Source organism: Parasteatoda tepidariorum, chromosome 10 (genome assembly GCF_043381705.1).
Source record: "Parasteatoda tepidariorum isolate YZ-2023 chromosome 10, CAS_Ptep_4.0, whole genome shotgun sequence".
In the NCBI taxonomy this organism is placed as follows: Eukaryota; Metazoa; Arthropoda; class Arachnida; order Araneae; family Theridiidae; genus Parasteatoda; species Parasteatoda tepidariorum.
The window spans coordinates 81292128-81311449 of NC_092213.1; the positions used below are offsets into that span (position 1 = coordinate 81292128).

General features: G+C 27.3%; 1 protein-coding gene across 1 annotated transcript; it reads left to right on the top strand.

The window, feature by feature from the left end:
• Nucleotides 1-196: 196 nt before the first annotated feature.
• Nucleotides 197-12734, top strand: LOC107456687 (PIN2/TERF1-interacting telomerase inhibitor 1). The gene is made up of 7 exons (XM_043038815.2): nt 197-606; nt 1989-2079; nt 3066-3188; nt 4269-4440; nt 5982-6069; nt 7334-7427; nt 11699-12734. The coding sequence occupies exons 2-7, from the start codon at nt 2010-2012 to the stop codon at nt 12676-12678; spliced, it is 1527 nt and encodes a 508-aa protein (XP_042894749.1). The 5' UTR covers nt 197-606; nt 1989-2009; the 3' UTR covers nt 12679-12734.
• Nucleotides 12735-19322: the final 6588 nt, after the last annotated feature.

Sequence of the window (19322 nt, forward strand, 5' to 3'; positions counted from 1 at the left end):
AATATATAGGACATTTTTTTTTTTTTTTTTTTTAATATTTTGTCGTANCCCACTAAATATTATTAACACTTAAGACATATCAGCAGCGGAAGAAAATTATTGAAATTTATTAATCTCTAAAATTTTAATAATGTTCCATTTTAATTATCAAAAATCTTGCAAGAGTAGTTGTACTGATGGGCAACAGATGGCAAATATATAGGACATTGTTTTTTTTTTTTTTTTTTAATATTTTGTAGTGCCTCGAATTATCAAAGATTATTGATCTTAGATTAATTTCTTAATTTTTTTTATCTTCTTAAAATATTGTTTTCTGCAGTTCTTCAATTTTCCGAAGTTCATTAATGACAAAGTCAGTTTGGACTATTTAATGAAAAGCTAAGATTGCACAGAAAGAAGTGGCTGGAAGCTTATTTTTTTAACATCACTTCATAAACAAATGAAGAGATCTAATTCTTTTTCTTGTAAAGTCAACGTGGATGTCATTTAAACTAAATTAATTTTTCAATTATTGACAGTTCATGTTCACTTGTAAGATCTAAATAATTAGAATAGCATATATGGGATCTTTGGAATTCTCATGTTTTTAAAATTTTCTCAAAACATGTAAGTATTTATCATGTCGCCGAAAGATTATATAGAAATAAGATTACTATTGAATTTTTTTGCATGATAACTTTATATTGTTATACGGTGACCGATTTCAAATTATCCTCTTTTTATCAAGAAAATAGGTAAAAGATTCAGTTAAACTTCAATCAACACTAGTTTATGTTATTATCATTGAATAAAATTGTATTTTTGAGCTTTTAACATGGGTTCACCTCCCCTGTGGCAAAGTTTTTCGAGCTACCTGCGGCATAGCACTAATATCTTTCTGCAAAATACTTTTAATAATAACAAACATATATGTTACTAATTTAAAATAACAAAAGTGCTGTGTATATTTAAAGAAAAATGTTATAAATAATTTTTTTCTAATATTATGGGTGGTATTCTCTCATTTTGTTGGGGGGAATGCACTATTTCCTTCTTCGCATTTTGTAAATAATCATCGCAATAAAAAAAATAATAATAAATCATGAATTACCGAAAAAAAGATCAACGACGAAATCACGCAAATCCGTGTTACATTTCGATATTAGGTTGTTTTAATAAGTAATTAATAATATCATATAAAAATTTTGGATTTAAAAGCCATGAAGAAATCAATAGCAATAACTGCCAAAAATCCGATTCAATTATTGCCTTAAAAAGTAAATACTCAAATGCACAATTCAGATTTTCCACATTGCTTGAATTATATCAGGATATTCAAAAACCACGGAAAATCAATAACATGCAAAAATACAATCAAAACATTACATTTATTTACGATACTATCGCCATAAATTTAACGTGTCCAAAAGTGATTATCTAAATGCATAATTCAAATATTGCGTAAATTTTACGAAGATTACATTGTAAATTTCTGTAGTAAGGAAAAGTAAAAAATTTTACTTTTCAAAAGAAAAATAATTCTGCATGAACTCTATAACATTCTGCGACAATATCGCTGTGTCGCTGCGTTCAGCCACAGGGTTCACCTCTACCTCTACATTATGATGAATAATAAGACATTTAAAAATTACTTATTGATAGTGATAACTCAAATAATAGTCCTTCAGTTGGTTCAAAATGAAAAATATAAAACTCATTTTTCTCTTTATTAAGCTGACCTTTAGTTTTATTCTGCATCTTTAATTGCTTATTTATAAAGTGCATTTTTGAAGGACTGTTAAGTTAATTTAATCCATTCATTGAAAATAAAAGAATGTCAGTTACCTGCTTAGTAATGAGTTGTATGCTTTTTATGTATATTTAAAATATTCTTTATAATTACAATAATAATCTAATATGTTTTTATATTAAAAATTAATAATTATGTAACTTTATTTTTGTATAATTTTAATTTATATGCAAATTAATACTTTATTTGGTTTTTATAGTGGAAGTAACAAATAAAGATTATGGCAAGTCAAGTCAAAGTTTCTAAGCTGAATTTTGAATTGAATCCTCGTGGAAATTTATGGTTTAACGGTATATATATATTATTAATAATTAATCAGAATTTTCTATGCCAATTAATACAGTCATTTGTCTTTTGAAGGAAGAAAAAAAACAATGTTAATATTCTATAAAACAGTTTTTATGTTATTGTATAGTCTTAATCAAGTTGCAATTTTATTGATCTTGTAAATTATTTTAACATGCCCAAATATGGCGTATTTTTCTTAACATATTTGATTTAAGTATGTCAAGATAAAATATTTTTGTTAAAAAGTGGTATTTACTTTTGTAAATTAAACTTCTTACTATTTAAATCACCAGTCTTGCATTGTGGCGGGTACCATGGTTACAAGGAAAAATCATTTGGAACAGGGGTGTAGTGTGAATAGTTTTGTCTTCATCTTGACATAAGTGAGCAAGAGTAAACCAATCAACCATCCTTATTTTCTCCATTACACCCCCATTAGAAAAGTGTTCCCTCTTGTCACCATAGCAGCAGACATCCCCAGACTTTTAGTCTGGAGGAGTTCTCCTCACAGCCGCACAATACTTATCCAGTAGTACTATAATTTTTTTTTTCTTCTCATCAATGTTATTTTAATAATTTATTCTAATTGATGATTTGTAATTACTAATTTTTATTAATTAAGCATTTTTAAATATATATATATATTTCATCTTTTCATATATAAATATATATATATATATATATATATAAATTTCTTAAAACACTAAAATTATTAACATTTTTGAAATTCACTCATATATATTTTGTTTATCTTGAAACTTGCAGGTACATAATGATGAAGAAATTTCAGTTACAAAAATTAACAATTTTACTTTGAAATGTAATTTGTTTGTTGTCTTTTTTGCAATTTTTTATAAATTTGTAATGCACCTATATAAATATAAAAGTGAATATATGTAATGTCGTTCTAGTTAATGTAAAAATGCACCAATTGTTTGGTTTATTAAGTGTTCGAGTGAAATAAGTTAGATTCTACTAATTTTTTCAGATGAAACTACTTTTGGTCACAAATTACTTTCCAAGATGGGCTGGAGTAAAGGTAAAGGTCTGGGAAAGAATGAGGATGGAATAAAAGAGAATATCAAGATTTCTAAAAGGGATACTAATACCGGTATAGTCTCTTTCAATTTGTATGATTTGAATTGAAATATAAACTTTATTTAAATATTTTAGTTGAAAATATTATTGTCAATTATATTTAATTTTATAATAATGTTAGTTATTTTCCACTTGAAGGCTGCATATTCAGAATGAAATAAATTAGGACTGATTTAAGATCATCTATGTTCAATAGAAATGTGGAAAATTATTGTGGAATTATTGATAAAATTGTATTATTGTGAAATGTTTTAAAAATGAGTTTATAAATAATTTCTAAAAACAAAATAATGCCTAGTTTTATTTATTTTTTTTTATTTTTTTTCAAAAATATTGCAAAATTTGAATTTTTGGTTTATTTAAAACACAAGGTTAAATAATTTACAATATATATAAAAAGTATTTAAGCTATTATAGGTATAGTCATGAAAATTTTTTTTAACTAATCATTAATACTACCAATAACAATTAAAAAAATATCCACTTTCATTTGATAATCATGCTAATATAGTAAAAATTTGGAATATGCTTTATGTTGCTTTACATTTCAACTTAACATGCAGAGCAAAATTTGATATCTAAGTAATGTGCAAAAAAGCAACAAAAAAAAAATAATAACAATGAGTTTCCCTTTGTTTGACAGTATTTAAGGAAAATCTCATACTTTGGCAAAGGCCTAATACAGGTGAATTTTACTATCGTTCATTGGTACTTTCACAAAAGTCAACCGGGCAAGAATGGTACTTTCACAAAAATCAATCGTTGCAATAAAATCTGCACTTTCATAAGCATCTAAATTATTCTAGCAAAATTGGGATATGTTGATTTATAATAAACGCTTGGCCTTTTGCAGAAAAGTAATCCAATAAGCATACAAGTTCAATTTTCATTGGTTATTTAAATGCTTGTGTAGTTATTTTCACTTTACACAAACATAAATTATTTGTCAAAATAATTTTCTTTGACTAAATGTTTTTCATTGTCTTATTTTTTTTAAAATATATTTTTCTATTCTATGTTGTTATTTTTTAACCTTTTATTACAGACATTGCTTTTATGATTTTTAAGATGTATTTTTTAATCATGAATTTAGGGGTTGGATGGAAAAATGATGAGATTCCAGTTACTGTTGGATGCTTAGAATATGAAAATATTCTGCAGAATTTGCAGAAACATTTTAAGAATGATCAAGAAAAGTTCAAGTCAAATGAAAGTTTTGAAAAAAGTTTGGAACAAAGGTCACGCAAGGCAAAGAATCATCTGCAGTAAGTAAAGGAATAATGCTGGGGAACAATTTTTTTTTAATATTGTGCGAGATTTTTTAGCACAGCTCAAGTACTTTTGTATTGCTGATTTTAAATCTGCAATCGATTTATCTCTCCAAGTTTCAGTTTTGTTTGTTTTTTGTTTAATTACATTTTTAGTTTATTTTTTCCCCAGATTCTACCAGTTTAAAAATGTTATATGTTACAGAGGAACTCATAAATGCTACAACAAACTTCCAGGGAAAATTGGTCATATTATCAGGATTTAAATTGCATAGAAACATTTTCCTGGAAATGTTATTGTATGCCAGGGGGATTGCCCTATTGTGAACTGTTTCTTTGCGTGGTTCAGAACAGTTCAAAGTAGAAATGTGCCCTTATGAGCTGAGCATGGGTTTCTATGCAATTTTCATTCTGATGATGTGTCTTAACTTCTAGAAGTTTATCACAATTTTTATGTCACCTCCTGTTATAGATAAAATTTTGAAGAAAAAAAAGTCTTGATAACATTTTGAAAACTAAATATGTTATTCAAAAAAAAAATCTGTAGCTTTAGAAGCAAAATTAATTTCCGATTGAAATCCCTACACTCGAATTACACAACATCAAGTATTTGCTTAACTGCAACAAAAAATTTGTTTCCTACTGTAATTATCGAATCCCTTTGAATAAAATTTCAATTTTCACTTGGCATTTGATGGTTTTAATATCAGTGACAAAAATATAGAATTTTTGTACATACAAAACATTTGAAATTGCATATTTCTCCTCAAATTTATTTTTATTAAAAAATAATTTACTTGTAATTGTTGCTGTGACGAATTTTTATGACAAATTTAATTACATGAATGTTATAATGATTTAAATGGTTAAATCAACTGTTTTTCTCTCCGAAATGTTAGTTCTAAAGGAATTTGGCTTTATTGTACTCCATTTGTCTTTAACTGGCATAAACAGAAAGCATTATAAATGTTAAAATAGAGATGTTTTTTTCTGGTGTTACTAAAGTCCAGTATAGAACCTGTTATCCGGAAATCGGAAAACCAAAAAACCGGAACGAAATTTCGGTAAATTTTCCCGCCCTTTTTTAAAAAAAAAATTTTTTTTTCCTCATAAGATTTTAGGATTTTTCCTTCTTTTTTGAACGATGTTTACCTTACCATTATTTTGGAAATAATCATTAGTCTTCTTCGTTTTAAGATTATTTTCAAATATTTTTTTTTTTTTTAGTTGGGTTAGCAATTAAAAAAAAAAAAACTTTTTTTTTTTGCAGCGATTCAGAAAACCGGAAAAATCAGTTATCCGGAATAGCGATGGTCCCGATCGTTCCGGATAATCAGTTCCCTACTGTAATATGTTTTTTCCTTCTTTTGTTCCCCTTGTAAAAAAAAATTCACAGAAAAATATTATAAGACATATTAAATGCTCTCGTCTGTAAAACAAAATATAATTTTTTAGAAGTCTTAGCTACATGTACTATAAATTCTAATTTGAAAGTGAAAATTACATATTTGAATAATAATGATTTGTTTTTTCTTTAGCTATCAGAAGTTTGTTCGAGTAAAAGACTTGAATCGGTATTCAGAGAAAGATATGAAATCTATATTTTTGGAAAAACCGCCAAAACCTGTAAGTTTACAAATTATCAATTAATTTTTTTTTTTTACTGTCCGAAAAGTTAAAAGTAATATTATTAATGTATTTGTATCATACCATAACATAACATACATAACCGGTGTAAACATACCATAACCGGTTGAATGACCATTTAAAAACTTTTACATCAAAAATGCACTTATCATCTTATCGTTTTTGAACTTTGACTTCATGATTTTTTCTAACAATTATATACAGTTAATATTCCATTATTATTATTTGTATTTTGTTTGTTTCGAATAATACTTGTCATGTACCTATTTCTACCGCAACCGGTCATTTGACTGGGAGAACAATTTATTGCTTTATAATTTCATTGGATCCTAAGTTACGATATAATGCGTGTTCAACGTATTGTATTTGATGAGTTGCACATTTCTGCAAAGACTGTTGTGTAGTTAGTTCAATCAAAATAGCTGATTTCAAATTTCAAGAAAGTACCTAAAATTTTAAGATAGGCATTTTTGTGTCAGGAAAAGTGACGAGACTAAATGTTTTGGTAGGTAGTTTATATTTGATTTTGATAGCTTTACTTCATTTCTAACTAACTGTTAGTTTTTACCCAGAGAAATGTGGAAACAATCAAGACAGCACAAGTTTTTAGAAGAAATAATATTAATTACAGGAATATATATAAGAATTATAATTCTTATAATTATAAGATTTATAAAATAATAATTAGAAGAAATATGTTTGCGGAAAATGTACAATGGAAACACCCTGTATATGTATAAAATGCGTTGAGCAATTAATTAAAAATTCTTATTCTTTGTGTTTGTAATACATAAGAATTTGCATTATACAATTTTGTTTAATTATGATAAAGTTTTTTTTTAGCTTATTTCCTTCCTTACATCCATATTTCATGCATTCAATCAAGGAACGTAAAGTCCGGTCATTTGACCGGCTATGGTAGAATTATGTATATATTGAGTGTTGGTATGTTTAGTGTTAAAGAGACAGATCTTTTGTTGGTTATTTATCGACCATGTCCCCTAATTTCCCTTCTTGACAACCGAATATTCAAACTAAGATACCCTTTTACACTGAATCTTTTTGTATTTATTTTAGTCTTAACTATGTGTAGTTACTTATATGACAAGCTCACTATAACAACAATTCCATCTGCCATTGTGGGTTATTGTTATCGCAGACTTTTAAAAAATTATTAAAATCTACCTTTTTTTTTTAATTTTAATCTATCACTCTGCTAATTCTTTTTTTGTGTGTGTTTTAGGTTCGTGAGCATCCTTCCTCTCACGCTAACCAAACTTTCAACAGTCAGTTGAGTGTAAATGATTACTTTGCTATGAAGATCCAAAGAAAGAAAGGTATGTCAATTCAGGTTTTGTTACTAGATTATAATAAAGAAATTATTAAGGTTTCAATTTTTGTTTCAGTAATTCCGCAATACTTTGGAAACTATGGGTATTTCTGGCAGGGTTTGTTGATTTAAATCAAATGATTTTTTGTAAAAAATCATCGATTTAAATCTACTGATTTTTTTTTTATATATATATATATTGATTTAAAAAGTTTAAAAAAAAACAGTATTTTAAATTAATGATACTTTATTTTTTTCTTAGTTTTAAAATTTATTTTAAATACATTTTATTTAAATGAATCACATTATATGTTTACAGTACCTTTGACATTATCAGAATTTCTATGAAGAAATTTTGTGGAAAAAAATTCCAATGAGTACATAGATTTTTTTAAAAAATTTTAGCTTCACTTATCTATTTTGATAAAGGATTCACTTATCCATTTTTATATAAAAATTAATATTTTAATATAAAAATATATGGATTAAATATTTATTTATTGATGAATGACTACATTTATAAGCACAATCTGTTACATTTATTTTGTCATTTTAAAAATCAAGAGGGAAAAAAAAAGAAATCACAATTTTAAATTAAAATTATTTTTTGTTAATTGAAACTTTGTTTCAATAGTTAAAATATTCTTTAAATTCTCTATTTCATCTAGTCTTTAAATTTCAATCATGCATTTGTTTCAAAATGGTTTCTATGCATTCAAAGCTATGTATTATAATGAAAAATTGTTTTAGGTAGTTAGAGCTTCTAAAATATTGTTATAATATAGTATTAATATTAATTTAATTTTGATTAAACATTTATAAAGTTATTTTGATCATAAATCATAGTCCTTACAGTGTATTTGAATAAAAATAAAGAAAATTAGACTTAAATCATAAAATATCAGATTTAAATAAAATAAAAAAAATTACAAACCCTGATTTCTGGGGGTGTACAAAAAGCGGACTCCTATTTGAAATGTGTATTCTCAAATCTCTTCCTACAAAGCTTATAATTTTTTATTTTCAGTTTTGAAAAGCCTTTAAAGGTGCTTTTTTTCATTTGGTGTTTGTTAAATATGTTTAATTTTATTCTTTTTCTAAAATGAGATTTTTCTTTGCCAAGTTGATTGCTGCCATGAGATACGGAAAAAAAAGGGAGTTTTAACAATGTTCTGTTCAATCTTTTCAGTATTCATTCAACTATATTCCTTTTCGGAATACCCTATGAAAGCCAATTATTTTTTATGTTGGATTAATTACTAAGTCTACATGTGCTTACACCAAATATTCTGTGGGGTGAGGAGGATTACTTACAACTCTGTTGTATTTTGAGAGAAATTGTTAATTTCAGGCTTTATCTTCCACCCTCTGAAATTGAACCAATAATCTCTCGAATTCTTGCAAATCTTGATTTTATTATTTTTACCCCTCTACAATTTTTGGCATATTTGACAGGTTAAAGCTTGTAAACGGAATCAATGGTAGGTATAATACATGGTGCATAGCGTAAAGTGCTTATTTTTCCCTTTTCGAAAAGGAATGTTTTTTCTTTACCATGTTGATTTTCACCATGTATTAGGCAAACACGCGCTTTTTGCATTGTTCTATTCCATGTTTTCACAATTTTTTCAAGCGCAATCCATTTTGCCATACCGTTGGTCCTTATCGTATGAAAGTGCTAATCATTTTACATGTTTGATGAAATACTTGCGAGTCTGCACGTGCGTCCACTGAGCTGGGTTCCGTGAGATTATTGCACTCTCGTGTGCAACTCTGCTGCATCTTGCAAGATATTTTCAATTTCATGCTTCATTTTCCACCCTCTGATATCGAACCAAAAAATCTCTTGATCATATTTTAATGGCTAATATAATCAAGAAAAGAATTCTTTGTCAGAAACTAGTTATTTTCTTATGATCATGTAAAGTCTTTGAAAATTATTTTTTATTTTGTTAATGTATATAGTGCTTAAAATTTTTTTTGAATGCTTAAAATGTACATATTTTTTGTTGAAAGATTTGGCTATGCAACCTGTAATATTATTCTAGCTATTGATAAGACAAAATACCAAATTTCAAAACAAAGAAAATTATGTTTGAACAATCGAGACTTTTATTTAAGACTGATCAGACACCTACATTAAGAAAAAGCAATCATGTATTTGATTCTCATATTATTCTACTTTTTTTCTTTAGCTGTTATTAACGAAGAAAATTAAATTTTTATTTATATTTATCTTTTTATTTTATTTATATTATATTTTTTATTCATATTACATGGTAAAAATTTCACCTGCATTAATCTGCGTCATTAATTTTTTTTCTCTGTGTAGAATTATGTGTCTTATTTTTTTTTCGACCCCTGCAAATTTTGGCATATTTCACAGATTATAGCTTGTAAATGGAATCAATGGTAGTCTTGAAAATGGTTGAATATTGTGATTTTGCCTTATCAAAAAACACCTAAAAAAAGCCATTACTTGTTTTTCCTTTGTATTATTAAATATTCAAAAGGGAGTTTTCAATTTGAAACTCTGATTTATATTCATATGCAAATAACATATTTTCCATAATTAAAAACATGCTCTCTAATGATTTATTTTAAAAAAAACTTTTAAAAATATTATTTATATGTGCCTTGAATTTGAATACTAACTTAAAATTCATTTATTTCACTTTAAAGTTTTTAATAGATCTAAATAAGCTTATGGATGACTTCCATTACTATATTTTGTCCTTTCCGTTAACATAGTCTGTCTTTTCATTGACATTAAAAAGCTACTAAAATAAAAACCCAATAAAATTTTAACTGTTTTTTATTTATAAGTGAAATATTTCTGCTTTGTATAAATAACATTAATTTCTAAACCTAATGGTTTCTAGGTGAGAGATAGTTGAGATGTAGTATTTTGTTAATGGAAGGACGATCGTAATGTCACTAAATAATTTACCTGTTTCTTGGTTAAAATAAAAAAAATTGTTTTCAAAATAACTTATATGAAAGTAATTCGACATTTAAGAGATAAGTTAAACTACACATTGTATGCGAGAAATAAATTTATTCAAATGACAGTATCTAACAAAATAGAGATTTTCAGCATTGTAAAATTAAAGTGACTTTGCTCCTGATTTTCTGAAAATTAATATGTTAATTAGAAAAAAATCTGGTAATTTAGATATTTCTGAAGAAAATGATGTATGACAAGTGACCAAAGATCAATTTTAAAAATTTAAGTATTTTGACTTCTTTTTTTTTTCCGGAATTCGCCAACTATTGTTAAAAAATAATATAAACTCTGGAATCCCCTTCTCTGATTCATGTGTAAGCTAATTTCTATTGCTTTCATTTGTGTTTCTATCTCAAATTTTTTTAAGTATATTAACTTTTAAAACTATTAAAAACAATAATTTAGTTTATTATTCGGCTATAGTAATTGTACTTTTAAAAAAATTGTCTAATATTTTTTGTTTTAACCCACTGTTTACATATTTCAGTGTTTAATACAAAAATTTATTTTTCTGCATTCGGTTGTAGTAATCATGGTAAAACCAATCGTAGTAATCGTTCCACAAGTTGTATGTGCGTGGTTATTGTTTGGGAGCAAGGCCTTTTTTTTTTTTTTTTTTTTTTTTTATTAGCTCGGATTTACTGGAAACTCAAGCAATCGAGACTCAAACTATCTCTTGTGACTCGACTGTATTTAAACTGTAATTTTTATTTATAGTATTTTTTGAAATGAATCTTGAAATAAAATAAAAAATTTTCTTCAATCAATTGCAATTTACTACTTATTTACTTCCTAGAAAATGAATTATTTTTCAAATACAAATAAAATTCTTTTTCAATTTTGCAGCAATTTAATGGTTTGTGGCAAGGATTTAAGTTTTTAGGTGGTTCATGATAAACAGTCTTATGTTTGAAATTCTTTAAGACATTGAGAATTATTTGAATGCATGAGACTTATTTTACAATGCAATTAGATATTATGTAGGAATGGTAGTAATTTCATGCTGATATTGATGAAATTAGAATTTTTTATGCTTTCAAAATTTTCTTGCTGTTTCTTACATATATTAATATTATGTTAACTGAGCATTACATTGTTGTTGGCATTGTTGTATTCTATATACTACAAAATTTTTCTAAAAATTTTCTAAAATACTTTTTTTTGCATAAAGTATATCCTCATTTTTTTCGACAATAAGTAAAATTTTTATTTAAAAAAAAAGATATATAATATTTTTCGCACAGCTTTTAATTAATTTGTTTTTGTTTTAGAGGACACATCCATCTCAAATGAAAACAGTCTTACCCCTAAATCGCAGCCAATAAATGAAAACTTCTCCAAAAAAAGGAAATTCATTTCTGAAAGTCCTGAAAATGAAACCTCAAGGAAAACTAAGTTAAAGAAGAAAAATTCTGATGATGAAACCTCATTTACGAAGAATAACTTACCAACAGATAAATCTTCTGACTTTAAAGAAATTGAAACCTCGAGGAAAGCCAAGTTAAAGAAAAATTCTGGTTATGAAATTTCGAATACTAAGAATAACTTACCCACAGATAAAAATTCTGAATCTATAGAAATTGAAACCCTGAGGACGGCCAAGTTAAAGAAAAATTCTAATGGTGAAACCTCAAATACTAGGAATAACTTACACACAGATGAAAGTTCTGAATCTAAAGAATGTGGCAAAAGAAAAAAGAAGTTTAAGAAAATGAAAAAGAATAAATTACATTTGCAACAGTTAAAAAGCTGTCTCAAAGGCAGAACAGAATATAACCTCGAGAAATCAAGAAACGTGTCATTCAACGAACAAGTGTCTTACAAGATACTGGACACCAGTTTAGAATTGAGTGAAGACATAAACGACGTGGACAGTGATGATCCTACTATGGAAGAAACAATTTTCGGTGGTGAATCAATGGAAGAATCTGGTGATGAAGAACCCCCAACAATCATTGATTCTGTTGAAGAACCTGAAAATAATATTTTAAATGAAAACGATAATGAAAATACAAAAGATGAAGAGGCAGACTCAATTAATGAAGAGGAAGGTATATCAAATGAGCAGTCTCCTCAATGTCTTGATTTACCAAAATGTTCCGGGTCAAAGTTTAATTTCTGGCTGGAAAATCAGCGCCAAGCCTCTAAAATGAAACTTTATAAAGAAATGATGAAGAAAATAAGGAAAAACAAAATATTGTGCTCTACAAATTTATTAGATATCAAAGGTTATGGAAATTGGGGCTTATGATTAAATTTATTTTTAAATTATTGAAGAATAAATAGTCGAAGTATTGAGTACTTAAATTAAGTTTGTTTTCTTTTTCAATATCAATAATTGTCACACTGACAATTTATTCATTATAGTAATGAACAAGCTCAAAATATATCAGTGAATATTCAATACAGATGCATAATGAATTAATAGTGCTTTAGAAAATAATGTTATCCGTAAAAAAAAATAAACGGTGCACAAAAAAGAAAGGTGAACATCTAAGACTCAATAGTTTGAGGGCCTAACCTTAAATATATAAATGAACTTGTGTAGATGTATGCATTTATTGCTTGTGGAACATATTTACATTGTGAAATCAGACACAAAAACGTATTAACTTTATTTAAGTAAAAGAAATTTAGGCATAATATGCATACCTTATTTAGGTTCTTGACCTTCAAAACATTTAAGCTGTAGAGCAATCCTAAGTTCAAGTCCCTTAATGCCAATTTAATTTTTTTCTACAACTCCAAAACTAATGAAGAATAATGAGATGTACAATGTTTGTAAATTAAAATAGAAAAGTAAGCATCCTGAATAACTTTTGTTCTAATAATCGAAATTTCTCGAACTAATTGCAGATCATCATAGTTCAAAGAATTGATCTCAAATAGACTAATTAATCTGTTTTGACTATTAAGTTATGAAATTAAACAGTCAAACGGTTCTTTTCAGAATAAATATATATTTGTTTCCGACAAATATGTATTCTCCATTATCAAAATATTGGGCAGCAACAATCTAGGAAGTATGATCCCAATAGTGAGCCAATAATATGTGTAAATCAGAACCTGGCGTGGTTAATACATGGCAAATTTTACTTCCTAGTCTATGTAAACCGATACTTACCAACCAGCGTAGATAATTTTAAAATTTAAAGAAATCAGCTTCAAAATTAGAACTAAATTAAACGTGTAAAGGCTATTTATTATAGAATAATTAAAGAACTTGAGTTTTGGTTCATTTGCAACTTTTCCTTTTGTGAATTAAAACGATTTTTAACAACAGGACATATTTCTTAACTAAAATTCTTGATATTTATCTATTTCAGGGTGCCAAAAAAAATTTCCAAACTATTATTGGCCCCAATGATGACTAATTAACTGTTATAGGTACTACTGGTATTGTGGTAATAGTACCTTATATATTAGGTACTGTGGTTAAAAAAAATTTAGGGTTCCCTAAACGGATAAGTACCGAATTCTTATTACACGTGTCTTGAAGACTTAGTTGAAGTAGATTTAAGAGGGGGACAAAACTTACGTGAACAGTGACTCATCATATTTACTTTAAAATTATAAATTAAATAATGAATGATCACTTGAATAGGAATAGAATATTTGATAATGTATGAGGTTTTAGTGTAACGCCGAAGTATAAATTAAAGTGTTTATCGCACCCTGGAAACATTGAATAATAGCTTTTTTATACATGTCGCATAGCATTTTTTAAAAGCCCTTAAAGGTGCTTAATTTTCCCTTTTCGAAATTTTTTTTCTTCTTTACCTTGTAGATTTTCACCACGTATTATGCAAAAGCGTGCTTTTCACACTATTCTATTCAACGTTTTCACGATTCATTCAACCACAATCTCTTTTAGCGTGCCATCAGTCCATAGCGTATGAAAGCGCCAATCATTTTACAGGTTTGAGGAAATACTTGCGAGTCCGCAAGTGAGCTGGGTTCGGTCAGATTATTGCACTCTCATGTGCAACTCTGCTGCATTTTGCAAGATAATCTCAATTTCGTGCTTCAATTTCCACCCTCTGAAATCGAACCGAAAAATCTCTTGATCATATTTTAATGGCTAATATAATCAAGAAAAGTGTTCCTAGTCAAAGACTAGTTATTTTATCATGATCATCTAAAGCCTTTGAAAATTATTTTGCATTTTGTTAACGTATATGGTGCTTAAAAATATTTTTTGAGTGCTTAAAAAATGCTTAAAAGTTGCTATTTTTTGTTGAAAGATTTGGATATGCAACCTGTCATAGTTAATTAAGGTGTACATCAAAAGAACAAAACTAATAATTTGATTCAAATAAACAAAGGTCATTTTTTTACGCAATATTGCAATGCACTGTTTCCAAAAATTCTGATTTCACAATTAGTATTTTTAAAGTAGTGTCAATATTCCTAAAATCAAGCGTGGTATACTTATTTATTTCAAAGGGAAAAAATTAAAACCAAAGCAATTTATTTTGTTAGTTTGTCAATAAATAAGGTAAAAGTGTAGAATCGGGGGGGGGGCCCTCTGGAGATTTAAAAACACTTACACACCTATGTATATACACATGAAAATAAACCAAGAACGAATTACATAACGGCAAATAGAAATTGTGGTAACTCTATGGTGATGTCATGAAAAGCAGAGACAGCAAGAAAATGATTTTGACAGTTGAAATTTGTCGTCAAACCAAGGAACCATAATTCTATACCATAAATAACTATATTAAGAAAAAAATACGTAAATGTTTTAATATGGATTAAGCCAACCAAAATATTTTCTTATGTGATGAAAAACACTAATGTTGAATTTTCGAGTTTCTTTAAAAAAATACCATAAACTTGAAATCAGTTTAAGCACATTAAATTTATAAAATTACTATAGAACAGCACGAAAGTTCACGATTGCTGATCTCTTTATATGGAAAGTGGTAACTATAAAATTAATTAGGCCTTAATACGACGTCCAAAAGCTATGTTATACTCAATGAAATAAACTATTTATAACTAAAAATTACAATTTTATTTACGTAATAATCATAAATTAGGTAGATTTTAAATAATATTATAAGTGGTTACACTTAGTCTTTCTAATGAAGTATGCGGTTTAGGATGAATAAAAAACAAAGCAAATTGACGACACTTCTATTGGCATGACAGCCCTTTGAGGGCTAGAGCCATCCCTAGAACCTTCCTCCATTCTGCTCTTTGTGACTGACCTAGATTTTACTCTATTAAGATTAATTCTTAGGATTTTAAAATCCTCTTCCACACAGTCAAGCCATCTGATTCTTCAGCCTACCTTTAGCTCTAGTTCCCATTGGCTTGTAATTGAAGATCTTTAATGTCAAGGAAAAAGGTTCCCTTTGACAGATGTGACTCGCAAAATTTAAGCGGTTTATTTTGAATGCATCAACAAATACATCAAAATAAGTCGATAATTGACGACACTATAAACTCTTAATATTTGCAATTATCTACAAGTCACTGTATAGTTATTAGTATAATTAATATAAGTCATAAGGTGCATCAGTAATGAGGAAAAATATTTACGTTAACTATCTATCTTCAATATCAAAATGTGTAGTTATAGAAACGCACTGTTTACATTCATAAAAATAAAACAATGATGCGTGTGATTTTATTGACCTTGTCCACAACTAATTAACTGTAATATAGATGTGGGATATTTATGGGAATTTTAGCTGGAAAATAGAAAAAGTAATCCGCGAATCGCCCTTTTTTTTTTTTTTTTACGATCTTTCAATTTGAAATTTTAGATCTATGAAATTTACAAACGTTTAAAATGCGGTGGTGCGCAAGGTTGCTTGGACATCGTAACTTTAATTACGATTCTGACGTTCTATATGTTTGGATGTTTAAGAAATAGTGGATGTAAATATTTTTCCTCATTGGCAGTGTGTTTAATAACTGGAATCAATCATGCTTATAATATATTAACTTTGTAGATTATTAAATGTTATAGTGTCGTCAATTTACTTTCTATTTATTCATTCAAAATCGCATACTGTAGGAAGACTATGCATCTTCCTTTACAGCAGTTCACAGTAATGTTTTACATTTTACACTTGTTTTTTATGTTTTTTTTCGTTGAATCAACCAATTTAGAAAATTTAATGGAAATTACTACGCATTTTCATATAGCTATTTGTATGATCTCTGTCATAGAGTTACAGTGCCACTACAAATAGACATCTCTATATATATTTCTCTTACACGGCGGCAAAAAAAAAGCCTCATTACACCTCCCCGAATGGCAACGCTAGAAAATCGACCAATGATTGTCGCTAAAAATGTCACATGCCAAATCTAGCTGAGATGGCTTGACATATAGCGCTTTTAAGAACAGAAACTGAAATAACCTTAAGCTAGGTAAAAGTGAATAATCTTTGTCGATCGATCTCTATTTTAGTATTATGTCGAAAGCGCTTTTTTTCACGAATTTATTTGACGATTTTTGATTTATATCACGAATTTATTTGTTTTATTATTATACATTTCTAATAGGTTTAACGAATTACATGTCATTTATTTGAATTCAAATTTATTTTAATGGCTTAGTATTTACTAAAAAGATGTAATGTTTTTTTAAAAAATATTGTTATAGGGATTTGAATGATTGTTTTGAATTCTTAGAATTTTGTGTATTTGCAATGTACCTAAGTTAGTAGCGAGCTTGGTTTGCGAACAAACCATATAAGATTGCGTAGCAATTTTCGGGATTTTGCGAGCGTTAGCGAGCAGGGGGCGCAGCCCACTAGTTCTAGTTTATTTTTTATTTTCGTAATTTAATAGTTTACAGCAAATGCGATCTCTTAAAAAGCAATATAAATGGAGGGAAAAAAAATTCAACAAAATGTATGTTACATGATATGAATTAAATTAATTTAAACTTTAAGTTTTAGTTATCAATTAAATGTTGTCATTTAAAACTCAAAGTAAATAAATAAAATTTTATTTATTTTGATACCAATTTTGTATAAAATAAAATACACATTTTGATTAGTTCAAACGGATCACTGTTATGTATTAGCATTTTGGTCATCATTTGTTTTTAAGTCGTCTTTAAACATAAGAAATAGTTTGTAAAATTTAACTTGCCTAAATATTAGTCTGAATGATCTAATTTCTTACCTTATGAATTGTAAAGTAAATAGTAACGAAAAAAACAATATTTGGTACTCACATTTATAAAGAGGATAAGGTAAAAGTTGAAGTGTGAATAAACTATTGATATCTAGACAAACGAGACATTCTTTCTTAAGTATTTTTTACACTGATTGTATTTATTATTTTGAAGTTAATTTTTTACAATGACTTGAATGTAACTAAAACAAAGTTAATAATAAGAAAGTTAAAAAGTTTTATGCACAGAAAAAAAAAAAACGGTTTTGTACTTAAATGTATTTACGCATCTGATATTGCTATATAGACAAGTGAGGCATTGTTTCGTCGTATTTTTTCTAAACTAGGTTAGTAGTTCTTTCAGTATCATTATTCTTTTTCACTCATTCCTATTTAATTAATATTTGAAAAAACTGTATTCACATCAAGTGTCATCTACTACAAGTTTAAAAAAATGTATTTTATGAACGACTGAAAATTTGAACAAGTTATAGGGAGAGCGTGAACTAATAGTAGAAATTAAATATCTCACGAACTGCTGTACAGCCCGTAAAAATGTAATTAACGAAGGAGTTGAAATTTAACTTGTTAAAAGGGACATTTTTTATTAACTTAAATTGCTTTTTTTCCAATTTGTTGAAAAATTTTTGCAATTTTAAGTGCATTATCACGAATTTTTAAAAATTATTTTTCGCAATATTTCTATTTATTATTAAAAAAGGTGACATGGTTGCTAGATTTTGAATAACTCGCTTTTTTGGCAGTCTTGATTTGGCCTCTTTCCATTTGTTTATTACTGTTTGTTCGTGTTGCACCATCTTACGTTAGTGTTAACACTTTTAGTATTGTAAACACAGGTATTGTAAACATGAGTAATAAGTAATCAAATGCATTGTTTGCCAGAATCTCAAAACACAATTATGCCAAATGGCTTTAAAATACTACTGAAACAGTAACCCGGAAATTTAGGCAGTCCCGAGCTTGCAACGCTCCCTTGTGTAGAAAACACCATCCATAAACTCGCTCTTTCGTCAAAAAAAAACGAACTTGAGATATTGCATGTTTTCATGCAGATACAAATCTTAACATTTATATTGTAAATTTAAAATGTAAAAAAAAATAGATAAAAACCATTTCATATTTGAACTGTTATAATAATAGGTGACGTAAGCGAGAAAAAGAAGTTATATATTTTTTTTTTATTACCACGCATTCTAATGCCAATTTTACTGTCACGTACAACTAAATTCGATTTTTTTTCCCAAGAAGTACAGTTGAATATTTTTCAAATGGTAATTGTTCATTTTTTTACGATTATAAACAGAATTTTGTTGCCTAAAATAATATATTTTATTTACGAGATTTTTTTCGTACTAAATAACAATTTATAAGTAAAAAACTGCAATGAATGAGAAAAAATCAATGAGTAGAAAGAACAGAGCCTCCTAGTACAGAAAAAAATTCCCAACTTTAAAATTTTTTGTTAAATTTTATGTATTTCAAATAATAACTGTGACTTTGGTATCTCAATACTTTTTATAATTGTAATTTTTCCCGTAAATATTTTTTCATAGACTATTTTTTCTTCTTTTATTGTGAAAAAAATATCGAAGGAAAACTCGGTATTTCATGTAAGATGATGCAACAACACAACTCTTTTGTTTTGAAATAAAAGTACTACTCACAGAACTTATATTTCCCAACATTCAAATGAAGAAATAAATAAAATACAAGAGAGTGACGCAAAAA